This window comes from Oculina patagonica, chromosome 5, assembly GCF_052425735.1.
Source record: "Oculina patagonica isolate OP01 chromosome 5, crgOcupat, whole genome shotgun sequence".
Lineage (NCBI taxonomy): Eukaryota > Metazoa > Cnidaria > Anthozoa > Scleractinia > Oculinidae > Oculina > Oculina patagonica.
Genome location: NC_135762.1, coordinates 4245218 through 4271622, shown reverse-complemented (window position 1 = coordinate 4271622; position 26405 = coordinate 4245218). Strand labels below are relative to the sequence as shown.

Here is a 26405-nt window from a genome sequence, read left to right as displayed (position 1 = left end):
TGCGCTTTAATTTACCCGCAGGAAATTTGAAGGCGCCATGCCCCGTTTTGATTTTGACTGTTTCTCTACAAAAGTGGTCAGGTCCGGACCAATTTTTTGACGCGTCCGTACCCAGTTTTCTCTGTCGTGTAAAGGCGCCTTTATACCGGTAAGTGTTCGAACTGCCAAAGTGGGCTCGTCCTACAGTCGTGTTCAGTAAGACATTCCTCGTTTGGATAATACGAAGTCACACCCAGATCACTAGATACTGTCGTTCTGCAAGAGGAATTATGACCGTTATAACAATTCAGCTACACATTTTATCACAATTTTAATTTTCAAAATACTTTCAATAAAAACACAGCTTGCATTGGGTCTATATTAAACAAAAACTAAAAAAAACTTTCAGTAAAGTCATTTGTCTTATTTCATGTCCATTATAGAAGAAAGCCACTGTCAGACCATGACGGGTTTATCACCGGAAGTCGTATCCACGTTAGCCTCTACCCTGAGCTGAACAGTAACCTTGGCAGGACTGTGGATTTCAGAGGTTGGTCCTTGATCTGGGCGCGGCTCTAGAACGAAGCTGGAAGGCTTGACATCTACAGCAAAAGGAACAAAGGAGAGTTGTTTTAAGAAGAAGTTGCCAAAACGGCAAACTGTAGAAGTTAATAACTTTCAACTAGACAAACTACACTCAGGGAAAATCTTGCTGCTAACTCTGCATGCCGAGTTATAATACTACTTGTTTTAATAAATTTGCTTTGCTTTTGAAATGCATTTTTCGTCAAACAGATTACAAGCGCTATTATCTTGCAATCAGTACTGTTTTTATTTCGTAATCAGCAATTAGTGCAAAGTATTAATTTTACATTAGTTCGTAACTTGCATACCGTAAGGTATTTATTCGATTAAGCGCCCTGGGCGCTTATTAAATTTTTTGACCTTGAGGGTGGGCGCTTATTCGAGGTGGGCGCTTATTCGAGGCTGGGCGCTTATTACATTTTTACCATTTTTAGCAAGTAGTACGTTTATTTTGCAAGAAAATAATGTATAATAACTTAACGTAAAGCTGTACTAAAGCTGAATTTTAAATATTCATTGAAAGTTTCAGTAAAAAAAACTCGGTTTTCGGGGTGGTCTCTTCGAAGAACTTAGTCAATTTCAATCTCAACTTCAGCAATAATCAAAATTCCTTTTGTGCCCTCTTTTTAGGAGGGTGGGGGTGGGCGCTTATTCGAGGCTGGGCGCTTATTAACTTTTCCTGCCTACAGGGTGGGCGCTTATTCGAGGTGGGCGCTTATTCGAGGTTGGGCGCTTAATCGAATAAATACGGTAATATAAATAACATATGTAGTTTTTAAATAAAAAATGAAAATACAAAAAATGTCATGACAACGCCTAGGCTTACCTGAGTTACCATGGCGATCTGGAGGCTGGGTTTCCTGTGTCGGCCCTGTTTGCTCTTGACCACCTTTGTCACCACTTTCCTGAATTGGTACTGAGGTCTCTTCCGGGGAAGCTACAGCTGGGTTCGGCTCATCAGCTCCATTCTGGTTGTCATCGTTAGCCTGATCGTTGCCTTGTTCATCTTTGTGTCTTTGGCCGACATCAGCCTCCACACGAGCTAAATCATTTGCCTTCTTACGGGCTATCCTGCGCTTGACTATACAATAGCAGAAAATGACTAATGGAGGGATGAAGACAAGTAATACGCCGCCAATAACCGAACCAACAATGATTTCCCGAGGTGGTGAAGCGCCATGAGGTAGCTTAGCGAGTTGTTCTGTTGGGCGCGAGTTTACCATGGCACTTGTTGCTGTAGAGGAAACTTTTGATGGTACTTTTGAATGATTTGTCTGCACAGATGGGGTGGCTGTGCTGATAATCGCTTTAGCCAACATTTTGCTGCATTTTACTGATCGTGCATAACTGCATTGCGTATTTGTTGGTACACCGGGCACTTGGCACTCGGGCACGACTATATCATTGCCGTCATTACAGCACGGAGAACACGGCCTGCACATCCCCAGCATCGGTTCTGCGTAAGCCCCAGACTCGCACTTCCCGCACTCCGCCTTGGAAGTCAGTGTACAGGGTTTCGTGGTCTCGCGATACTGGCCGCAGTTCTCGCAATCTTTACACGCTCCAGCTTCGTATGCTGAGGAATATGTCTCACCCAGCACACATGGCTTACATGCTAGGGGCGTCTTGGGGGTTATGACGTCACCACAGTTCACGGAGAGCCCCTCGCCAGCAGGACACTTGAGGCAATCCTGGCATTGGACTAACCCAGTCACGGGATCCTTAACTGTTATGCTGTCGACTTTACATGGCACAGCCTGGGCGCTGACATCTAGGAAAAAGAAATGTTATGAAGTTTATCTATAGTTTCGTATCGCAATGGTCAAGAATTTAAATAATCCCTTGTTTGATTTCCTCCGAGCGATTAGTTGCTTTAATACTGAATTATTATTGGGCCTCTGGCTTGTTACTTTGTATCAAGATTTTATAGCTGACAATATAACATAGAACGGCCCAGTGAAACGCACACAGAAACTTGTTTTATAAATCATCAAATATATCCTTACCTGAAACTGTTACTAAACAGATGAATACTAGCGGGAGACCCACGTTCAGCATGATCACGTGATAGTTTTCGGCCATGGTAACAGGTCTAACAGAACTGTAATAAAATATCAATCATTCCGATTTAGAAACTGTGAATGGTTTTCATACATTTTAAAATTTTGCATTGACAACTGAAGACAAATGCTGAACGTAAATGTTTCATTTCAACGAGATCGAGGAAGCTTAAAGGGACTGTGTCACGGCTGAGTTAAGTCTACAGAGTCTAATTTATTACGTTTTGCCAAATACTTGCTATGAAACTTAATGTTTGCAAATAAATTAATTCTATGGATATAAATGACAAAACCATGGCTTCATTTCAACCAAATGTGTCTCCGGGGCTTTAAAGCTGATTTCCAGTCCGTACTGCGCAGACTCGGGGTTTGTTTACGTTTTTGTTTTGAATTCGTTGAAACGTTACACTTCGGTGACAGCATACATGAAGTTTTTTAGTCCGCCATTACAGTTCGCTTCGTTCAAGAACTTCCGATGAGCTGAAACGTCGGTTTGAAATAGCGTCAAGGTTCTTCTACTTGTTATTATTTGTTCTGCAAGGATATCTGGCGTTAATAATGAAGAAACAGGTAAGTTTGTCACGTAATTTTTAGTTTTGCTTTGTTTGTGAGGCTCACATAAACATTGCAGCCGAGATTGCGCAGTACGGACTGTAATTCATCTTTAAAATTTAAGTTTTTAAGGAAACGAGACTAACTTTGAAAACTGTTCAGCCCAACAAAATTTCAAAAACCCATGTCGCAATCCATTTCAATCTTCGTCACTTTTGCCCATCCGTACCTTCTCTTGTACAAATGTATTTGTTTTAGCGGTTATTTTTATATTTCACCGATTTTGATGGGCATTTCCTATTACTGAATTTGGCTAAAATCCGTGACATGGACCCTTTAAGGAAAATTGCATGTAAAGGATACTCACCAGGAACTTGGCTCCACTTGATCAAACTAGCCTTTTCGTTTTGCTCCTTTGCGTTACGGTTAAACGTCAAGTGATTCTATAAAAAAATAAATATGGAAAAGGAAAATAAATAGGTAGGTGCCCTTCTAAGGAAATCGGCGACAGAATGCAAAGACGTTTCAAATTTCTGGTAAGCAGTCAAGGGTTACTTTTCTTTTCCGTATTCGGTTGATGGAAAGCAGGCGGACTTTTGAAGTTGCTTTTACAGCAAATAAAGTCAAATCACCTTATCACAATGAAATTGACATTTATTTGTCATGATTGACAACTGTTCCTCAGTACTAGGGACCTCGTGGTATACATCAGTCCCTTATTTTATAATCTCCTTCGTGAATGTACTAAACGCCAAAACAAAACAGATAAAATAACAAAACTCCGTGTCAAAGTAAGAAGCTAAGTGGCTTTCCATTTCCCGATGCTAATTATAAAGTTTCAATTAAACGAAACATTCATTAGTTCAGTCCAGCCAGGGAAGAAGACAAACGTGACTCAAACTTTTTTCGGGGCAAGATTAACGGGTTGCCTATACTGAAAAGCTGTAAGGCCCAGGCAAAACGGCCAACTTCACATGAGACGAACCAAATTACAGTTTTGGTCAACCCAAACAGGTAAAGCTCGACCGTTGGGTCAATCGTCGAAAATAATTCGTCGAACCGACCGTCGAACCAAATTCAGAGCAGCAAGAACGAATATTTATTCTGAATTTCAGACTGCAGAAGACTGAAGACAGTAGAATACAGACGGCGCGCGCTCGAAATTCGCGTCGCGCGCTAACACGCACGGACAAATAGTGAAATAGATTCCACGCGGTCTTCATCACGCGATTTTATGCCCATTTTATGTTACTTTTTTGAAAGCGATCTATTCAAATAACCGCATCGATACAAGGAAAATAAGAGCGACTTGGAGCAAGTCTTATCGGGTGTCTGTTCTAACGCTTACCTCTCAATCGGAGACTATTTTAGCTTCTCGAAGCTTCGTCCCTTTTCAGATCTCGCGTGTTGTCTCTGTCACGTGACTGTACGTGGCTGTAAATCAAGAAAACGTTTGTTTAACATGAACAAATCAATTTTATCACAGTAGAATTCATTTAAATGAATACAGAATTATAAATTTTGCGACAAAGAAATACATGTTTGGACGAAATAAATTCAAGGAAGCCATATGATCCCTTTTTTCCGCAATTATGTTTTCTTGTTCTGGGTTATCTGAGATGGGGTCATATTTTAAATTCAGCCAATGAAGGGAAGTTTGTTTTTTTGTTCGACGCATAATCAACATATTTAATTTAAAATAAAATAAAACTACACAAGGGCATCAAATAAAATGCATGGTTAAACAATTTTCCGCAAAAATAATCAGTCTGCGAGCGATAGCCAGGCCTCAGTTTTTATTCAAGGGAAAAATAACACATGTTTTAAATGCCGGAAAAGGCTCTTGAAATTTTTAGACATATGCCAGACTTGTTTGTGTCGATTAATAATTGTTTAGAAACTCCATGCAAGCCACGCAAAAACGAAACGCATACCAAAAAAACAACCGTTAATTAATTTTCTCCTTAAGTTGTATTTACGATAAGAAAACCCTTCAATAGTTCATGAAAATTCTAGAGAATGACGATGAAACAATCCCGTGTTACCTGTGCTTAGTAAGCATATTATGTTGCGCCATCGCGACCTTAGTTTCCGCGTATATGTAGCCCTAGAGCATGAAGTCGTGCCGATATACAACTTTTCCGAAAAATGAAAATAAATAGTAAAAAATCGCTAATTTATTATCGTGGTTAGCAAGAAAGCGTTCGCAACAAGTGCCAGATTTATACTGGCGTAGTTCTAAAATATTTTTGTATATTGAGGCGTGAAACACAAGGCGGACGGGTCGTTAATTTATATTAAAAGTATCGCAAAAATTCTTATAAGGTGGGCGGCACGCCAGCTGCGTGCAAGCTTTAATTTTTAAATTTTCCCCGCGTCACTGAAACTTCCCTAATTAGAGCCCTGATAATGTCGGAAAACGACATTGTCCAATAACAAACTATCGAAAGTGACAAACTGGCTCTTAGAAAATCACAAACAATCACATGTAAACGAAAGCTTGTCGATAATCTTTCAGCTGTGTATATACTCAATCGCCCTCGCGGGTAGTAACCCGGGTAGTAACCTGCGATCAGGCGTTATTTTTCTCGCGGCGGAGGGGTCAACGGAAAAACTTTGCCGACAACTCTGATTTGGACTATGAACTCTGATCACGCGCGCGAGTCACACCACCGCGTGACGTCAACCATGTGTCTGTACTCTGATAGATCATAAGTAAGAACCAATCAAAACGCGCGTAGAATTCAGGTTATTATATAAATGTTTATAGATTGATTGATATTTGAATCGGAAAGACGCACTGAGCAACAGTCCACAAGAAGACTTTCTCCCTTTGCGAATTGATTCTTAGCAAGGTTAACCTGCGATCAGGCGTTATTTTTCTCGCGGCGGAGGGGTCAACGGAAAAATGAACGAACACCTGATACAATTACTTGTCGAGTCGTCTGCAAAAAGTCCAGAATCTGGACTTTTTTCTTATTGGTCAGGAAACAAAAGGCAACATTAGAACTCTATCCTGATTGGCTAATTGTGTTTAAGTCTAATTTCCGGTCCAAAAATATCGCGCGCAGATGATTGTTATCATGGCGGGTGTTGAGCGGAATGAAGTAGAAAGCGAGTTCTTCTAGCTTTTAGAAAATCTCTCAAGAGTTTTTTTCCTTTTTTTCGCCTTCCCTCCGCCGCGAAAAAAAGAAAGCCTGATCGCAGGTTACGCGGGTAGCGATCACAACGACGCAATGTCATTATATTATAATTGGCCGGCTTAAAGAAGCCTCCATCTCCTTCTTTTTTTTGAGAAAATTATAACATTGACCAACTTTTTTTCACAGAATTACTCCTACCTTGCTAAGAATCAATTCGCAAAGGGAGAAAGTCTTCTTGTGGGCTGTTGCTCAGTGCGTCTTCCCGATTCAAATATCAATCAATCTATAAACATTTATTTAATAACCTGAATTCTACGCGCGTTTTGATTGGTTCTTACTTATGATCTATCAGAGTCGAGTACAGACACATGGTTGACGTCACGCGGTGGTGTGACTCGCGCGCGTGATCAGAGTTCGTAGTCCAAATCAGAGTTGTCGGCAAAGTTTTTCAAACTTGCGGGGCCACAACAAAGCAAAAAAAAAAAATCAGCTTAATTACAAATCTTTAGTGAGAAACAATACGCTAAGCATCGTTCACCTTTCGAAGCATTTAACTGGGCGAAACAAGCTTGAAGAAGACAGTGAATTATTCGAGAAATTATCCGAAATCTGTATGAAAGTTTGACCGGTGTTGTACAGTTGGACGACGCCACGGGAAACAAACGAAATTGCGGTTGAACGCTTCGGTTAATGCTTACAGATTTGAACAACTTTCCAAATCGGAATAAAGGTTAGTTTTTTAGAAATAATTATCCTGTATGGTCACGTGACGGTAAATCACTCTATTTATACTTAACAAATAGATTTCATTTTGCCGTGGGTCTGTTCAGTAATAGATCACAGAAGACGTCAAAATGTGGTATGAACATCAGTGACCCACTCGGCTAGCGCCTCGTGGGCCACTTCTCTGTTCATACCACATTTTGACGTCATCTGTGATCTATTACTGAACAGACGCACGGCAAAATGAAATCTATTTGTTAAGTATAAATAGAGTGATTTACCGTCACGTGACCATACAGGATTGACTTAGCATGCGTGCAATAAACCATGCTTTTACATTTATTTTTGGCCACCAGGAAATGACAATAGAGAAATAATTAGCATCAGGATGGTTGAATTACCCGGTATAGCCGTAAAGAATATTTCAAAAGCTCAAACCAATTGTAAACCAAGTATCATTGTCGATTAACAGTCGTACGAGGTTAGACTAATTTTGTGATAATCATAAACCCAAACTAGCGAAGACGCACTGAATTCAGAAGTCAAACGTTAGCACAACATGGCAAGATATATGGCTAACCGACAAAATTTAATCTTTGAGTTGTACAGAAAGAAAGCTAAACAGAGGAAACGGAGGAACTGAGAGTAAAATAAACTTACCTCTAAGCTCCTTGAGGATAATGAATTGAGTTTGTCACCACACACCAGCTACCTGAAATAAACGGAATAGAATTAATCAAGTCCCGTGGCTTATAGCCTCCCACGCAGTCGTTTTTAGAGGCCATTATATTTCACATCGACTGTGTGTGGTTTCAGGAATGCGGAAACAGTCAATAAGCCTTAATGAAATAATGAAATGACCCCTACAGCGTGTTTGCACTTTTGCATCTGCATTTTTTAGCCTGAAAAAAAAAATCATGTATTTTCCTTTTCGCCACTAAAAAGAACGACGCCTGCAATTACAAATCTCGGGAGGGACAAATCGGCTTGACATTCCGTAACAACCACTACCACCACCACGAAATAGTAGAACCGTTAAAGCTCTGTTAAGCCCCCCTCCCTAAAAGCCCCGCCTGGAAGTTCATTTTTTTCAACAAGAAAATAAACTTTAACTGTCTGATTAGTCAATTTGCGCAAAACTAGTAGCAAGACCTGTGCAAGTAGGCTACAGTCTGAGACAAGTCTTACAAACGCATAATTCTGGCCGAGTGAACGCCTCCTCCACACAAGGTCAATCTTTGACTTCATAATTCGTGTAGTTTGTCAATTTACGGTTTTCACGAACGTTTTCAGCCTGCATCACGAATCACGCTCCTCAAAATGACCAGATCACGCACCATACTACACTGGCAATTCACGGATAACGGCCAGTTTTGAGTTGTTTTCACGTGCCACGCACTAATTTTTGCTCATATCACGCGTCACGCATGACCCCAGCTTTTAGTTTATTCCATTCCAGATTTATATCCGTTGTAGTTTAAAATAAAATTCAGGTCAAAATGATTTCAAACTAGTTTGATTCGCCTTTTTCTTTGTGTGAGGATTATGATAATAAATCCGGAGTTAAAAGGTCGGGACACACTTGGCGACAAGTCGCAGCGACAGGTCTCTGCGACAAGTCGCTTCGTGTGTACTACTTTAAAACAAGTTGCTGCGATAAGGCGCTTGTTCGTTGCACACACAGCGAATTTTGAAGAGTGGGAATGTGACTAGTTTTCCAATTCAATATGGCAAAAATACATGACGCTCTGTCATTGGTTAATTTATATTTTGTCGCAGAAGTGTGCACACGCTGCGACAACGTTGCTTTCGCCCATTTGTCGCTGCGATCAGTCGCACGAATTGAAATGGTTTGAACGCAGCACGGAAAATTCTGTCGCAGCGAAAAAGAATGTCGCAAAAATGCACCATGTCACACGAGGCAACATGTTGCAGTGACTTGTCGCCTAGTGTCCCGACCTTTAACTATTTTGAAATCAACTTTGACCTGAAATTCGTTTTACGCTACAACATAACAATTAACTCAGCCCATAAACCACTTGCTCACATATTTTAAAAAATATTGATTTATTTCTGGGAAAACTTCACGTTGTACAACTGATAGTCAGAATACCGGTAATTAGATTTGTTAACAATAGTTTGTTAATTATATAAACCTTTATTAATATGTCTTTGTTTACAGAGAAAAAAAAACTATTGAAAGCTCTATCACACAAAACAGAATAGAGGTACAAATGTTTTTTCGGTTTTGTACACATTTAAAGTCTAGTTTTACTGCGGTAAAAAATTGCTGAACCTTTTTTTAACAGAATATGCCTAACGAAATCTACAACACCCACACACAAAATGACTTATGTACTACATTGTTTCAACTTGTGAAATCTGTAAGTAAATAAAAGCCTCCTAAATCAGGTTGTATTTGCGGCTTAGAGCTAAACATTTGCCGCATTTTTAACTTCTGCTTACCACTTATAATTCTTAATCTTTTGAACCTTGATGTAAGCATAGATTCCCATTACAAGTTTTCATGCATTTCTTATGATACAATGACAACCTGTCCTCCCTAGGTGGGGAGAAATTCTATTTTGGTTACTCTTGGTCCATTTATGGATTAAGGAAATTACTGCCTTCTACCCAACGATTACTTTGCAAAATCTTTATACAATTTAAAATAATTGTGCAAAGAAAATCTCTGTTTCGCAAGCAGATTATTATTTTTGAAAGGCAGTTAAATTTCAATGCATGGGGGTTTACAGAAATCCCTGTGAGTCTTTTTGTGATTTTGACGCTTTCTGATGTTAGCTTTTCTGTTTACAGCATTAATTATTTTTTTCTGTTTATACAAAATTACAGCAAAGACTACATTAATTGCCTTTGGATAACAAAATACCAGTATATAAAAATAACTTATCACAAAAATGTCTGATAAAAATAGTTCACAAAACTATCATTATATAATAAACAATGCCATACTTCAAGGGATTAGATCACGCAAGTTTAAGCAATTCTGTCACGCTGGTCACGCTATTTTTACAAGGAATTTCTGCCATATACAAACTATCGTAATCCTCAAAAACTCACATAAAAAAGCCTGAAACAATAAACGATACAACAGAAATACTGTTTACTACATAATAAATGTTTTGGTACAGTCGTCAAACTATCTCTGCATTGTTACAAAAAAACATGTCAAACTGTTTTCAGTTTTAAATAGTCGAGACAGCAAAAATGTAGAAATTTTCAAAAATAATACGACAATTTTGATTTGTAATATAGTTTTGTTCAATGTCATTGAAAACTATTGATATGGAAAATAAAAGAAGACTAGGGCCTGTTTACATGATTCCGGAATGACTTTCATTCCGGAACGAGTTCATTCCATCCCCATACATTTCTCTGTATCTGTTTACATGATACCGAGACGAAAGTCAAGTCATTCCGGAATGAGTTCATTCCGGTTTTCATTCCGGAATGAAAGTTTCGTTCTGGAATGACATTTCATTCTGGTATCATGTAAACACAGAACGAATTTCGTTCCGAGATGAAACCGCAACTCATGAAACCGCATACGGACTCCACAGTTTGAAATCAGAACGAAAAACGTAATAGCATTTACTGTTTAGCCCAAAGAAGCAGCTCTATGTTAAAATTGCTCTTTAAAATTTCAGATGCGGCCATTAATGGGCACAAAAACATGTTTGCGCGAAACATGCGCCACCTTGTTTTGATCACGCGCGAAAACCACGCACGTGAAAATGCCTTTGGTTGAACCGGTCGACTCTGCCATGTAAATGCAGAACGAACTTCATTCAGGAATGAGTTTCGTTCCAGAATGAAAGTCATTCCGGAATCATGTAAACAGGCCCTAAGGGCCTAACGCAGACTATGCAGACTAATTTTTTTAATTTTTTTTTGCGAAATTTAGTTCCTCTAAACATTTTTTTGGCCAAATCGTGAAATTTAAGTTCCACAAAATATGCCCGTTCGATTTCCGCTAAATTAAGTTCCAGTGAAAATAAGTAACAATAAGGTTTATAGCAGACTGTATAGCAAATACCTAATGCAGTCGAACTTCTCTTCAAAGGCCACCCTGTGACAGAGTTAACTGACCGTCATAAAAAAGGGGGCTATTATAGGGTGGTTTTAATATGAGTTAACTTTTAAGTCAGGATGAAAAATCCAAGTGGCTGCAGAGAAATGGCAGTTAGTAAAAGATCAACTGTATTTCTCATAAATAAAGAAAATAAAAGTGCAAGAATTGCTAAAAAGTTGTGAGACCATTCCCCTTTAGTACAGCAGATACCTGGTACAGCATTTATTCAACTACTTAGGAACAACTATTATATTGATCTATGTTAGTTAATTTTATTGTGCCATCTTGCCTAGAATTGGAAGTATCTGATCAAACCGTGGTCTTTTAGTTGGATCATTATTCCAACAGATAGAAATTAGTTTCGCCATTTGCGTAGACACACCGGGAGGTACAGATGGTCTTAAACCTTCTAAGGCGACCTAAAATGAAAAGAAAAGAGAGAATAAAGTTAGTTGGAACAAATTTTCATTCATTTGCTGGAAAATTAAACCTTTAAGTGCACATGGTGCCAAGTTTGAAGAACATCGCTCTAATATTTCTTGAGAAACTCTTGATTCAGTGTTTTATCTTTTTGTGGAACGATTTGTGACGTCATCACTCTCCTCATTTGCATAATACAAAAACATAAATAACTCTAAAAATAATGCACTAAAAAAATGCTTTGACAGTTGAGTTGACAACAAGACCATACAAGGTTGTGGAAGGCGTGGCTGCCTTGTAGTTAGTGCACTGGACTCTGGATTGAGTGGTCTGGGTATGAGCCCTGGCCAAGGCCATTGTGTTGTGTTCTTGGGCAAGACATTTTACTCTCACAGTGCCTTTCTCCACCTAGGTGCATATACGAACACCAGCAAATTAAATGCTGGGAGTAACTCTGTGAGAGACTAGCATCCCATCCAGTGGGGGGTTAAAAAAATACTCCTGGTCACTTCAGAGCTGGCTGTATGGGTACAATGTAACTAGGCTAGAACATGGACTTTTATCTTTACCTTTAAGACCATCAACCTGGAATTACTGTTTTTATCTACCACCAAATTGGTCAGATTTAAAAGGCCTTCCAAGGGGTAAAAGCAACAGGCGACATGACCCTGAATTCTGGCGACACAGGAACATTTTAACAGTGGCAAGCGACATCACTATGGCACTGAAATGCGATAGCCACACAGTGCAACAGCAACAAAATAGCGGGAAAAATGACAGCGAAATTTACAGTTGTTGGCCAGGCGACATTGGTTCCCAGAAACATGCAACATTGCGGCACGGCTACCCCCCTTGGAAGGCCTCACTAACAAGTGAAGCAATCAGGTCATTTATTGCATTGTTCTGAACCTTTGTCTCAGTATTGATATCTTAACAGGAAGTAAACATTAATCACCTTCATGCCGACTTCCATTGGTGACAAATGTCCAAAAGGCACCTCTCTTGTGACAAGCTCCCAAAGGATCATGGAGTAACTCCACATGTCGGCCGAGCGCTGATCAACTTCCTCAGGGCTTTTCTGCAAGACTAAAAAAACCACAACAAGTCAAACACTTGTCAGAGAGAAACAAATCTTGGTAAAAAATTACATTCAGAATAAAGGGAAAATCTATTATAATTATCAATTATTTTGTGAACCTCTGGGCTGGCCTAGCTGGAATGAGGTGGAACAGCGAGCAAAAGACCGTGAAGGATGGAGGACATTTCTGGGTAGCCTTATGCTCCAGTTAGAGGAGCGAAGAGGATGAGTGAGTGAGTGATTTTGTGAACCTGGTTAACTTGACAAAATGTCATGATTATAACTCAAGAATAAACAGCATTTCACCTTCTGGAGCCATCCAGTTAGGACTTTCGATCTTGCTAAGATTCATGAAGGAAAATCTATAATCAGCCATGCTGATTCTTGCTGTTAGATCATCATCAATCTAAAAGGCAAGTGGTGAAACAAGTATTGTTTATAATCCGCTACATGAGCCTAAGTTGCAAAGCAGACTTGGTTGTAGTCGATAGCACACTCCTGCACTCATTCAGAACAATCCAGTAACAAAAATTGCCAGTTGCTATTTTACGTTAGGGATACCGTAAAATTCCGGTTATAAGCCCCCCCGCTTATAAGCCCCCCTCCCCAGTTATAGGCCCATCAACTTGGAAACAAAAAAATACATCCAGTTATAAGCCCCCCCCCCGATATAAGCCCCCCTCTACCGGATGACAGGGCTAAATGTTGCTTTTTTGTGCGTTTTAACTTAAAAGCGTATTTCGATCAACACTCCTGAGGCTCTTTTCGAAACGTTTTTTTCCTTCCGCTTATAAGCCCTCCCGAATATAAGCCCCTCCGCTTATAAGCCCACCCAAAAACCCTTACGAAGTTGTATAAGCCCAGGGCTTATAACCGGAATTCTACGGTATACACTGTTTTCATTGTGATGGGAGAAGTTATGAGCTAATGCTTGGTGTGCTGGACTTTGGATTGAGCAGTCCAGGTTTGAGACCTGGCTGGGATCACTGAATTGTGTTCTTAGGCAAGACAGTTAACTCTCATAGTGTCCCTCTCCACCCGGGAGTATAAATGGGTACTAGTGGATTAAATTGTGGGGGTAACCTTCTGATAGACTATCATCCCATCCAGGAAGTTGTAGTAAAACTCCTGGTCACTTCTTGCTACAGAAACCCAAAATTTTGCCATGTGATTGTGATTTTTTCACGCTGCATGGACAAAATATAATTATGGGCAAATTACCTAACAGAACTCACAATGTTGGTTTATACATACCATGACATGTGTACTTTTCAGATACAGTCTTGGAATAAGCTGGTCCAAAGAATGCAGGTATTCCATTCCTTTGGCAATGTCTAATGCAAACTTCATGCCTTGCTCGTGATCCACAATAATACCTGCCAAAATCGATTTTTATTTCGATACTGGGTTTGGGAGGAGCAGCACCTAACGGTTATTGTGTAAGACGCTGGATCGAGGGATCATGGGCCTAGACAGGGTCCTTGAAGTTTTATTTAGAATTCAAAACCTTGCAACAAATTAATAAGAGACAATACACAGATCCTAGTAGAGCTTCATCATCAGGATGGTATTTTTCTGATCAAATCTCAATTTTCTATCAAAAAGGGAAATATTTTAAGCACCCAAAGGGAAATGTACGTTACTTACACTAGCTTATGCTTGGTTAATTCTCAAAGTTTTAATAAAGTGAACAAAACATGATTTACACTCACCCGTTCCTTCATGTAAGACATTGTAAAGTGAGCCAAATGGGAGGTACTGTGAAAGAACTATCAAGTCCTTGGAGTCATTAACTGCACCAATCACAGGCAGAACATTTGGATGGGAAAAGATTCTGAAAATAAAACAAGTTAAATACTTAATATTTTTTATCACCAGAACAATGTCACTGAGGAATTTAAGTGTTTACACATTTGACCCAAGAAGTGAAGAGTTTTAAAGTTCCCTTTCAGTACATTTTTATCTACTAATTTCAAGCAGACATACCATAATATGATATAAATTAGACACATTGTCACTTCAAGCAAAAGATTTTCAGTTGACATATCACCAAATTCTCTTTAGGTGAGTTATTGAAAACGAGTTAGAGGTAGCAACAAGAAATTTGATACTGATCTATAGAACTTAAATTTAAGTAACTGTTTTTGTTGCCAGATAACAACAAATTGACCATAGAAATATTTGTTGAGGCCTACATTTCTACCATTTCTATTTTGAAACTCTGCCAACACACCACCATATTAATTTTTACTAGTCACATTGTTCAGTTTGACACCACTTTTTTATAGAAACGGCATTAGATTCTGGTCAAGTATACTCCTTCTCTATAACACACCATTTAATTTAGTAATGATTATTTAATGATGTTGTTTATGACAGAGTGTTACCTTAACTTTGAGTATTCCTCACTGAAATCTCTGGATATTCTTTTGTTGACAATTTTTATTGCAAGTTTCTTCCCGATAATATTAAGATCATTCCACTTCCCTTTCCAAACCTGAAACATTACAAGCCACACATACCAGAAAATTAATACAACAAACAAGTTTACTACTGCAAGAGGCATAATCGCCATATTGTTAGATGCGCTGGACTCTGGATTGAGCGGTCTGGGTTCAAGCTCTGGCAGGGGTTATTGTGTTGTGTTTTTGGGCAAGACTAGCTTACAGTGCCTCTCTCCACCAAGGTGAATAAATGGGCAGTACCAGCAAATTTAATGCTGGGGGTAGCCCTGCGACGGACTAGCATCCCATCCAGGGGGGAAGTAGAAATACTCCCAGTCACTTCATGCTATGGAAACTGGGATAAGCTCTGGCCTGATGGGCTGCTGGAACACAGATTTAACCTTTACTACTGCAGTGATCTCAAAATTACAACAACTTTTTCTGAAGTTAAGAAGTTTCCCATGAGACTAAAGTTAGGGAATGTGTTAAGGCTGCAATAAGTCCATCCATGCTTACAAAGGATCCCAAGTTACAAATTAAAGTAACATAAAATTAATTTCATACCTCTCCTGTAACAGTCTTGCCTATCTTGTTTGTCAAATCAATCTCACTTGGCTGAATCCATGAAAGTCTTGATTTAATGTCCCGTAAATCTGTACAAATTATGATGGAAAAATATGTAAACATTGTTTGAATGATGCCACATCACACCTTTTAATTCTTAGAGGGCAACCTCATCCTGTGCCATGACATTAATAAATTGATTGATTGATTTGCTATTGTTTTATGAAAGAAACAGTAAGTTACTAATCAATCACTAAGCGACCTTTATATATCAGTACGAGTATGTGATGGATTTGCATCCCAACCAGGAGGGAGTAGAAATACTCCTAGTCATTTATGCTACAGAAACAGGAAAAACGGCTCTGGCCTGCATGGGCCAGTAGGCTCGACGGAGACTTTTTAGGTGTATGAGATCAAGTACGGGTACTTGTACTCTAGTTGCTATTGAGGCTGTGACTCGGATCACTGCATTAACAGCGTAGAAGTTTCTTTGGCTTAATTCATTAGAGGCTTGATTGAAATGCAAAGACTTCTAGAGACAAATGACAAGCATAACTTGTAAGTACAGGAAAAATGCAAAAACATCAAAAAACAACCTACCATCTTTCCTGCCCATCTTTGAACGATGGTCTATAGCATAAAGAAGAAAAGATTTTTGAAGTTACTGTATATTATACATATTGTTCACCAGTCTAAATATAAAGTTTCCAAAGGGTCTGTTTGACAATATCATTCTAATCTAGTAGCAGGGTAGCAAAAAAAGCTACATTAGCAACTAATCTAGTCACCATGATCAAGTAAATTAAATTCTCAGCGATTTTTGAGAGATTTTGTAAGTGAGATAGTTTACAGATTATAAAATAAAGAATATAACAGTCACCTTTAAAAGGTATTCTTTTGAGATCTTGTCCAAGTTGAGCTGCCAGATCTGTGAAGCAAAACATCGTTAGCACATCATTGTTCTGTATGTTTCTAATGGTTGACATTTCAAACAAGTTTTCTGCTTGTCACTTGTTACGTTATCCTTAAGGTCGCGGGGGATACCTACAGCATGAATAAATTCATGAAGGGAAATTTTGCTTGACCTGCATCTTTTAAAACGCTTATTTCTCAGCTGTTATGGGTGCGATTTAGCTCAAATTTTACAGAGACATAAAGAATTGATAAAAGATTGTGAATGTCGTCTTTAATCTGGTAGATTGCATTAAACGTCGATGTTATAGCCTCGTGAGTGCCAAATTGGGAAAAACATGATTTTGTGGCAGAGTTTGCGGAACGAGTAGAAGACAGCACACTGGGATCTTGTCAAAAACTAATCAGTCAATACGTCAAGAGTGTCATAACAGAAGCGGATTTTTAAATTTAAAGTTTGCCAGCAAATTACGGCGGTTTAAGTGCGCAAATTTGAATTTAATGTCTTCTACCTCTTTCTAAAAGCGCTCTTTTAAAATTCCGCTTCTGTTATGACACACTACAGTATTCATAGTTTACCTATCTGCAGTGGCAAGTCATGAAGTTCTGTATCCGTGCTGTATTCTCTGCCACAAAATTGTCGGAAAAGTCAAAACTTTGAGATTTCCGAAGGTGTCCCGACCTAAATACGATCATTTTGCCAAGGAGAGATGTAATTATGGTAATTATATTTCACGCTTTTACGGCGAGAACAATGCGTTTTTTAATAGGACACGATTGTTTATGCCGAATATTTTTGTGATTACTCTGAGTTGCAGAAATATTCAAATTTAAATGAAAATAAGCTCAAAGACTTCCTACAATCTATATGAACGTATATCGCTAGGTGTTGTTTAAATTGGTTAAAATATCAAAGAAACAGGAATTTTTTACAAATCACGCGCACGCGCCCATATTTTTATCCAGTCATAAATATCTCGTAAAGTTGTCGATGTCAGTCGTTGTACTTCGTGCATACGCTTTAAATAAATGCATAATGATGAGCCTAAGGTGTCCCCCGCGACCTTAAGTTATATTCTGGCCATCACTAGAAGCAGAAATAGAGGTTATAAGGCCAAAGTATGCTCAGGGTTGTCAAAATAAGCCGGCAACCGGCGAATTTTACCAGCTATTCCGAATTACTGCACCAGCTACTGGGAATATTAGTATGTCAGTTCTGAGTGTGTGTCATAAAGTTCTGAGTGTTTCGTAGCCCCCTACTTTTTGGATGGAATCTGCTGCGCAAAAACCCACTGACAACCCTGCATGCTCATATCACCCTCAAAAGAGAACATCTTAGAATTGTTCCATAATAGCTTTACAGTGGTTGTAACTTGCATGCAAAATTTACAACTTAGCAACAACCTAATTCATGCTAATTTTTGACGGATTTTTGACAAAATGCTGCAGGGTTGTATATAAGAGCCAGCAGTGGGGGAACTTCGCCCCTTACTCCGCAAGGTTTTGCCGGCTACTGCAGATGTCAGCTCAAGACAACGCAAAGTTTAAGTCAGCTGTATCATCAAAGTTTTAGGGCCACAAATCCCAGGAAATGTGTTTTCTGGCATTCATCAAAAAAATCCCAGGGAAGAATGCCCCCAGACCCTCCTAGTAAGGATGGGGTTAACCCAGTCAAATGGGTCATCCAAAACCCAAATCATCTGCTTTTCTAAAAGATCTGCCTATTTGGTACTGGGAGGTAATGTTGTACTCCTAGTCATTCAATTCTACTGAGACTGAAGTTAAGTTCTGCCATGTTAAGAGAAACTTTGGTTCATAATCACTTAATCCCCAAAGCAGTTTCCTCACCTCTCAAAATTTCAGCCAGTTCAGGTTTGCATTTATCAAGTGGAGTCTCTCCGTATTTATTGCACTGTGATACCAATGCACCTCTTTTGACAAGTTCCTATAAATTAATATAACATAACAAAAGTTAACTTCAACCTCATCCCTTATAAGAGGACACCTTAAGGACTATCAAAGTATCGCCTTATGTGCGACAGTGAGAGGTGTCCCATTTGCTAAGGGATTCATATGTGGTATTTATTTTGTGAGTTCCCTTTAACCCCCCCCAACAGCAATGAAGTATTGGGTGTCCCTCTCTCAAATCTCTCAAGAAGACAAATTTAAGTGTTTGTGAGTGGCTAGGACCACAACTACCTGTTCCTGTTCGGAAGGTGATGCAAAGAAGAGGTTCGGCTATATTTAATACGCCATGACAATATGAAATTATTGTGAGTCTTACCTCTGCACACTCTTCGGAATTCCAGAAACATGCGTAATGAAGTGGGGTGTTTCCATGGTTGTTGGTTCCATTTACAGGACACTTGTTTTTTAACAGCTGTGAAGAAAACAGCCGAGTGAATAAAGTTCATGAAGTCCAACAAGAGGCTTGAACTTAACAACTAAAGGAGGAGGACATTGGGGTTTGCGGTATTGGCCAATTTTTCATGCGGTATTTTGGTAATTTTAATCTTGAATTGCGGTATTGCAGTATTCTCCAAAGCTGCAGGATGGTCAATGACAGTCCGTATAAAAACCTATCCTTTGCATTTTTCCGACCATTTTTAGCTGTTTCTGGTTGTTTCGGAAGCAAGCTGAAACAACCCAGTTTTGTCAAATATTTTTTATTAAGAATTTGACTGTTTTAACAATCAGTTTAAAGTTGCGTCATTGTTTCCACAGTGCCGTACCACTGCTCGTTTTTTCCTCGCTTTTTTCCCTTATGTTAACAATTCTGCCAACTATGCAAGTTGTGGTCTTTTCCAAATTTTTTGCGGTATTGCAATATTTCCTGAATTTTTTTTGCGGTAATGCGGTGTTCAGCACCCCCCAATGTCCCCCTCCCCCTTATGGTCTATCTTTATCAACTAAGGTAAAGTTAAAGTTAGAACATAATGCAATGACCCTGGCCAGGGCTTGAACATAAACTGCCCGATTCAGAGCCTCGCACACTAAACAAAAGGCTATTGCATCTCACACAACGGTGATATGGTAGCTATTAAGTGTGCTGCACCCCAGTTTGGAGGCGTGGTTGCCTAATGGTTTGTGCACTGGACTCTGGATTGAGTGGTTCATGTTAGAACCCTGACCAGGGTTGTTCTTTTGTGCTCTTGGGCAAGACACTCTACTCTTATAGTGCCTCTCTCCTCTCAGGTGTAGAAAATGGGTACTGGTGGATTTAATGCTGGGGGGTAACCCTGCAATGGACTAGCATCCCAACTCGGGGGAGTAGAAATACTCTTAGTCACTTCATGCTATGGAAACGGGTATAAGCGCCAACAGTATGGCCCGATGCAGACTCTTTTACTCCAGATTAGGAGGACCAGGTTTGGGTCAGGTTAAGGCATTTAGAATGATTTCCTAACTGAAGGGCACTCCCATTCAATACAAGCATTCCATATTTTCCAAAATTATATCAGACACAAAAAAGTAGGAAAAAAATGTTATTTAAATCTGTGTTGAAAGCAGTCTTGATGTAAATGTACATCTTGTAATATTGGAAAGAAATTCTGAACAAATCATTTATCACCAAAACAATCTAGATTTCAACATTAGCGGCAGCAGTTTAAATTATCAGCAAACGCTGTCAGAAATTATTATATCAGCATGCACTAAGCTGAATATAAATTTTACAATTGAAATAAAGGTTTAATATATTTTATTGAATTTATATTTTGTATTGTACAAATTTGTACACTGGGCCAGTTTATTTACAAGACAAAAAGAACAGCTTAATTTGTTAACCATATCCAAGTTAACGTCATAAAACACTCCTCTTTGATCAAATCTGTTGTTTACTTTAGCAGTTCTCGAATTAAAACGTAAATGATTGTGCTAAACTGTTAATGTTTACATGATGTAGCGAGGGGTCGATATACTCACCCGTTGAATAATTTCCTTATTTCCTTTACTCGCTGCCAAATGCAGTCCATTATCGCCACCATCGTTCAAAGCAGTAATCCTTGCGCCTCTCGTTAAAAGCAAATCAAACACAGCCGTTTGGCCTTCTCTCGCCGACCAAAGCAACGGAGTGAACCCATGATCGTCCCTATAACAAATCAATAATATGGTCGATTTGTCACTACAGGGCTAGAAAATACATGGTTTCAGCAAACTCCGACCTTCAAAAGCAAATGATCCATGCTGCTGAACTTTAAAAATAAATATAAACATCTGGTAGTACAATATACATCTCACAATGCTGTCTGGATTCGCAGCTTGCAAGCCAAGCTAATAGGTTAGTGAGCTGTTAGTGCCGAAATCAAGAAAACTACCGAATGATAAACGATTATTTAGAAAGTGCGACTTCTTTACGACTTGTCATTTTTTACTCAAACAAAACTGACAGCTTTTTCACTTTCTAAAATTGTTGACACTATATCTGCTCACCCCTGATTCAGGTCGTTCGAAGTGTTTTCCAGCCATGTCTTCACAAATCGAAGATTACCGTCCCTCGAAGCCGAAAATATGTCCTCCATCGCTCGGAAATCGCCCCGATGTGTACAAATTTACGAGCTTAACTAGCTAACAGAACGGAAGCACTCGGCAATACGCATGATTAGCACACAAGGGCTTAGTGAAAAGGCAGAAATTTCTTTGGGCGGTGAGATGTAATCACTTCAGGAATGGCAAATATTGTACGTTTTGGCGGGAAGCCGCTGAGCTAGCAGACAAAGGCGTAAACAAGAAAATTTTGTTTTGGCGGGGGTGTAGGGAGGGGTACATTATGTTGTCTACTAGACTTTCTAAAAGTCGTCCGCTTCTCCTTTCCGGTTTGGTGGTAGTAGAGCTCGACTTGTAAGCAAGTCTAGTTGTCTACCACTCAGAGATGGGGTGGGTTTCATATTCTTTTCTCCCTCCAGGCTTTTGGTGCCCTTCTCTCCCGAATCCCTAGGTAAAATTTAAATAATTCATTCAAAAGAACTAAAATTTTGTTTCTTACTGTGGGTACTTTCTGCATTCCTGTGTAAGAATTTTTTAAATATTAATTCCTTATGTAAAATTTGCCAGTGCAGGCCAGGACCCGGTATTTTTCTCCCACTGTAACATTCTGATTGGGGTACCCTCTTATGTTCCCATAGTAGGTATTTAAGACCTGGACCATCCAGATAAACCACATTTCACAGGGGCGTAGCCAGGATTTTTGTATAGGGGGGTTCCAAATGTGAATTGTAATTGTGAAGGTAAAACTGAGCGCCGGAGGCGTCCTCCTCTACGGGGGTCCGGGGGCATGCTCCCCCGGGAAATTTTGAAATTTGCGGTCCCCAGAAATGGCATCTCCTTGATTCTAAGCATAAATTTTTAGCAATTTTAGCGTCAATTGAAGCTAGCATTTCTTAGAAGGGAAGCTCAAAATCCCGCGTACCAGGTAATTTTTCCGGCGTACCGTCACTCACTAGTCAGCTAGTATATCAGCCAGAAGTAGGCGCCGTGGATGCTTCCGTGCAAAAATGTCGACTGTTGCACTAATATCAATTTGTCTGTTGTAATGTATGTTCATAAGAGCAAGTCCTGACTATCGCTCGCTGGTCATTGTAGCCCGCAGGTATGTCTTTAGTCTGCGCAATGTGCTGAACGATCGCTCACATTCTGCAGAAGTGATTGGCAACGTACACAAGATGCGCAGCAACTTGTGCACATTTGGATAAAAATCGCTGTCACTTCTGCCAAGGCCTGAACTGCACTGTTTGGTAGGTCTTGATCCGCACTACACGTACAACGCAGGCTTGTATACACAAATTTCTAATTGTAAACACAAGGTGATACTTTATAGATTTCATTTTATTTTCTCAAAAATTTCATTTTTCTATCTGGCGGAATTAAAGGGGGTTCTAATAATATTTTTTCTCTTGAATTAGCTATTGTGATATCCCGAAGGGGGGTTCCGGAACCCCTGGAACCCTCCCCTGGCTATGCCACTGTTTCAATGCAGTGACTGTTTGACCATACCGGTAATTTGTGCCTCTCAAAACTTATGTAACAGGTTACTATCCAATCTGAAAATAATGATCTCACTAAAGTATAGCAAAGGACCTCCCGAAAGGTAGCAATAAAATATAACGATTGTTAGCAAATCCCAAAAGGAGGAGTTCTCTAGAAATTTGCATCCCTTCAAACGTAGTAATAACAAATAGAGTCCGTCAAGCATGAAGCGAAAAAATAAATGACCATTTTTCGCGCAGTCATTAATTTTTTTGCTTCACGCACGATGGTCATTTTATTTTTTCACTACAGCTCGACAGACTGTGAAAAAATAGGGACTGCTTGAAGTCTAAATAACAAAAGGCTGCTAATTTTTTCTTTGGTAACGTATAAAATTGTCAAGTCTGAGACATCGCATGTTTGAAGAGGGTTTATTATACCCTGGTGGTCTGGCAGACTAAGCCAATTTTGAGCGTCGGTCTGCAGGAGAATGCTTTATTATCTGGAAATTTACGGTCTTCAGAAGAAAATAAAAGAAATTTGCAGACTAGGATGAAAAAATATGGAGGTTTACAGACTGAATGACCCCCTATAATAGACTCTCGTTGAGGAACTTTAATTTTCTTTGTTCCCAATTAGCAGCAATGCTAAATACCTCCCAAACACTCTAATATATAACTCCAACAAAACCAAAATCATCATCTTGTTGCTTAATTTAATTTGTCTGAATAAAAACATCTAGACTAACCTAGCTTGTTCTTGTGGTTGATAGTTTGGACATGTTTTCAATCCTTTTTTGCAGCAGAATGATGGAACAAAATAATCCAATCAAGTATTGGACTTTTGAATAGACAAACTATCAACCTTTCGGGCCAGAACCAGTTCTACATTGTTTCTTACTGTCCACACTGACAAATTATGCATAAAAAAGGTCCATTTTCTCAGTCGTATTATGTTTACCCCTAGCTTTTGATAAAGTTCAGTTATTTTTTTCCTCCGTAAGATGGTTGAAGTTTTATGTCTATCTATGTCAAACATTAGCCTCAGACAACTCTTAGCCTTTGCAGGTCATTGTGCAATCTTTGACAAAGGTGCCACTTAAGCACTAGATGAATGAGTGAATATTTTCAGAAGCTCGTCAGCAGCCATGCCAGGAGTAACTTCTCCATCAGCCACTAACTTCTCAAAGGACCGAATTTCTTGTTTGACATCGGGATTTGATTTAAATCTTCCCATAATTTGTTCTTTGATGTGATTCCACATCCAGATCACATGCTGTTTGCAGCGTCTTTGTTCAAGTTCTCCATTTTCCAGCATAATGTTGTAAAATTGTTCCATATTGTCCCAAGCTTTCTCAATTCCTTCCCCAGTTTGGGAGGAAACACGCAGAACCTAAAAGGACAGAATTTAATAAAAGCCAATGACGATATTGTTCAGTTAAAAGTTGTATGGAGTCCCACAAAGGGGCACTCCCTTATGTAAGCTAAAAAGATATATACGAAGGGGTATGGTTTTTGAGCCCTTTTGGTCTAAAATATGGTACGGTTTGAACAGTCAGGATAGAACTGGGTATGCTTTTGAAAAGAACTTATTTCTATTAATATGATCAATAAAATGTTTTTATTCAAACCAAAGAAGTTTCTGGGTAGCGAAAGTCCCAGGGGGGTTCCTCGGCTCGGGATTTCTAGTGACGGGGATGATGATCAAAGGATTTTATTGAGGTTTAAAATCTAAGATTCAAGGATTTTTTTGGGTGGGAAAATTTGGCAAGTATTTTTTTTTTAAGTAGGGACTTTTTGGAGTATTTAAAAAAATCTAAAGATTTGTGGTAGTGGCTTGGCTACGTAGTCTTGCGAGATAAAGTACAAACAAACATGTTTTGCTGTTGATTTTTTGGGGGTTAGTTTTTGGTCTAGGGATTTTTTGGGTTTTGTTGGAAGCCCTATGGATTTTTTTGGGTCTGGATTTTTGCCCCCATTCGATCATTCCCATCACTTTTAATCCCTAATATATATACCCCCTGGGGGGAAGGATAGGGTCTGAAATATAGGGTATCGAATTTTGGGCCCGGTCTAAAATAGGATAAAAGTTAAACAACTCCACCCATCCCACCCTCAGGTAATTGCATAGCATAAGGAGAAACAAACACTCAGAAAATTGTCTTGCAAGAAAAGTGTCAATCACATACCGAAGGATTCCACTGAGGTGACTTTTTCCTTAACAGTTTCAACGCGCTGATGTACTCTGTCTGAATTCTCTGTGCTGGAATCAATAGTTCTCCATCTGCTTTATTAACCAACACAAGATCAGCCATCTCCACGATACCTTTCTTAATTCCTTGCAGTTCATCACCTCCAGCTGGTGGAATAAGCAACACAAACATGTCAACCATGTGCGCCACAGCAATTTCTGATTGGCCAACACCAACTGTTTCTACCAGAACAGTGTCATAACCAGCGGCTTCACACATGAGGATGGCTTCATTTGTGCTGCGGTTTACACCACCTAACAAGAACAAAATTGTTATCAAAACAGGATTTTACTGCCCATGACTCGACATCCCTAGCAATTTCTTCCATCTGAACATAGTGGGAAATTATTTGCAACACTTGTGACCTCACCCTACCCTAGCTCAATCTCCCTTCCCTCCCTTGGTGAGAAAGCAGTATAAGGTGACAACCTTGCCCTATTACCGGGGGGGGGGGGGGGGGGGGGGGGAGGAGGGGGGGGGGAGAGAAGTAATATTATTTAAAAAAAGGGGGGGGGGGGGGAAACCCCCCCCCCCCCCCGGCTCTGCCGTCCCCCTACATAGAGAGAAGCTGACGATGATGATGGTAATGATCATGATAGCCTGCAGTGCAGGTGTTTTCTGTGGGCGCAAGAGTTATCAGTATTAGCTCGTGAACAAGTAGATTCGCAGCCATGTTGGATAAGGGCAGGCTTACTCCTAATCCCTGGGACATGTTTTTCTTCTCTCCCCAAGCCCCTCCCAAGTTCAAATCCAAGATGGCGCTAGCCTGATCAAAATGGGTTCGCTTGCCAAAATACACCTGCATTGCAGGCCATGATGATGACAATGATGATGATGATCGATGTTGATGATTTTGTAGCAATCCAGCGAATAACTTTGGAAGAGTCTTGTTTGGCAAGAAAAGTCAACTTTCAGAAACAAAATGTTTTGAGAATTAAAAATAATTACCCAGGGTTCCAGACGAGGGTGAGGGTCTGATGTAAGCACTAGGATTTCTTGACAACTCCGTCATGCGTGTCTTGTCACCCAACAGAGATCCCCCTGTAGTGGAAGATGACGGGTCCACAGCCAACACAGCAACTCTATGCTTCCTATTGGTCAGGAAAGTCCCAAATGTCTCAATGAATGTGGATTTTCCCCCTCCAGGAGGCCCTGATAAACCGATCCTAAAAGAACAGTCCCTGCCATTTGAGAAGGGAGGGGCATGCTTTGAATATTTCACAACTCTTGCTAGCAGTTGCTGTGCTTGATGATATTTTCTTGGATGAAGCGTTTCCACCAATGTAATGGCTTGCGCCAAACTTCCACGTTCCCCACGAATAATTCCCTGAAATAAGCGCTGAATTAGATGGCTTTCAACCGCAGATTTAGTTTCAGATTTTGTAGTAAAATTCCTTTGTGCGGTTCTGACTCCTAACGGACGATTACACGTTGAAATGCGCGTAAAACCGCGCAAAACCAAACGCCAAGTCATTTCAGACCTTTTACGATTCCGCCATATTGGATTTGTCGATGCTAAAAATAGCTTTGAGAGTCGCAAAGGCGTGGGGAGAGTCACGTCTCGTCACGCAATCTTTCACATTACGTGACGAGACAAAAAAAATGTTGCGTGGGAGGCCGGGGCGATTATCCGGCAG

General features: G+C 39.7%; 3 protein-coding genes across 4 annotated transcripts; all 3 read right to left on the bottom strand.

The window, feature by feature from the left end:
• Positions 1–358: 358 nt before the first annotated feature.
• LOC144653882 (uncharacterized) lies at positions 359–7806 on the bottom strand. 2 transcript variants are annotated; one of them, XM_078514008.1, is made up of 6 exons: positions 7703–7806; positions 4525–4610; positions 3544–3619; positions 2571–2665; positions 1391–2335; positions 359–581 (listed from the first exon to the last, which is right to left on the bottom strand). In XM_078514008.1, exons 4-6 carry the CDS (start codon positions 2644–2646, stop codon positions 436–438), a joined length of 1167 nt encoding a protein of 388 aa, XP_078370134.1. In that variant the 5' UTR covers positions 2647–2665; positions 3544–3619; positions 4525–4610; positions 7703–7806; the 3' UTR covers positions 359–435. The 2 variants fall into 2 exon arrangements, with proteins under 2 accessions (XP_078370134.1, XP_078370133.1); XM_078514007.1 differs by lacking the exon at positions 7703–7806 and adding an exon at positions 6518–6608.
• A 1981-nt stretch (positions 7807–9787) lies between these two features.
• Positions 9788–21241, bottom strand: LOC144653871 (scaffold protein ILK-like). The gene is made up of 13 exons (XM_078513991.1): positions 20985–21241; positions 20478–20643; positions 18838–18933; positions 18402–18498; positions 16522–16569; positions 16242–16271; positions 15642–15730; positions 15021–15130; positions 14346–14467; positions 13888–14009; positions 12940–13039; positions 12511–12641; positions 9788–11554 (listed from the first exon to the last, which is right to left on the bottom strand). The coding sequence occupies exons 1-13, from the start codon at positions 21071–21073 to the stop codon at positions 11408–11410; spliced, it is 1347 nt and encodes a 448-aa protein (XP_078370117.1). The 5' UTR covers positions 21074–21241; the 3' UTR covers positions 9788–11407.
• A 1966-nt stretch (positions 21242–23207) lies between these two features.
• LOC144654902 (methylmalonic aciduria type A protein, mitochondrial-like) lies at positions 23208–26389 on the bottom strand. Its single transcript, XM_078515142.1, has 3 exons — positions 25717–26389; positions 24706–25022; positions 23208–23909 (listed from the first exon to the last, which is right to left on the bottom strand). The coding sequence occupies exons 1-3, from the start codon at positions 26240–26242 to the stop codon at positions 23616–23618; spliced, it is 1137 nt and encodes a 378-aa protein (XP_078371268.1). The 5' UTR covers positions 26243–26389; the 3' UTR covers positions 23208–23615.
• Positions 26390–26405: the final 16 nt, after the last annotated feature.

Excerpts from the sequence above, each read along its gene's own strand:
- LOC144654902 (XM_078515142.1), bottom strand. The coding sequence starts at position 26,242 with ATGACTTGGCGTTTGGTTTTGCGCGGTTTTACGCGCATTTCAACGTGT. Across the intron at positions 25,023-25,716 it reads ACCCTCGTCTGGAACCCTGG|GTGGTGTAAACCGCAGCACA; the intron begins GTAATTATTTTT and ends TGTTCTTGTTAG. Across the intron at positions 23,910-24,705 it reads CACCTCAGTGGAATCCTTCG|GTTCTGCGTGTTTCCTCCCA; the intron begins GTATGTGATTGA and ends CTGTCCTTTTAG.
- LOC144653882 (XM_078514008.1), bottom strand. The coding sequence starts at position 2,646 with ATGGCCGAAAACTATCACGTGATCATGCTGAACGTGGGTCTCCCGCTA. Across the intron at positions 2,336-2,570 it reads CTGTTTAGTAACAGTTTCAG|ATGTCAGCGCCCAGGCTGTG; the intron begins GTAAGGATATAT and ends TCTTTTTCCTAG. Across the intron at positions 582-1,390 it reads AGATCGCCATGGTAACTCAG|ATGTCAAGCCTTCCAGCTTC; the intron begins GTAAGCCTAGGC and ends CTTTTGCTGTAG.
- LOC144653871 (XM_078513991.1), bottom strand. The coding sequence starts at position 21,073 with ATGGAGGACATATTTTCGGCTTCGAGGGACGGTAATCTTCGATTTGTG. Across the intron at positions 15,131-15,641 it reads GCAAGACTGTTACAGGAGAG|GTTTGGAAAGGGAAGTGGAA; the intron begins GTATGAAATTAA and ends GTAATGTTTCAG. Across the intron at positions 14,010-14,345 it reads TGTCTTACATGAAGGAACGG|GTATTATTGTGGATCACGAG; the intron begins GTGAGTGTAAAT and ends CGATTTTGGCAG.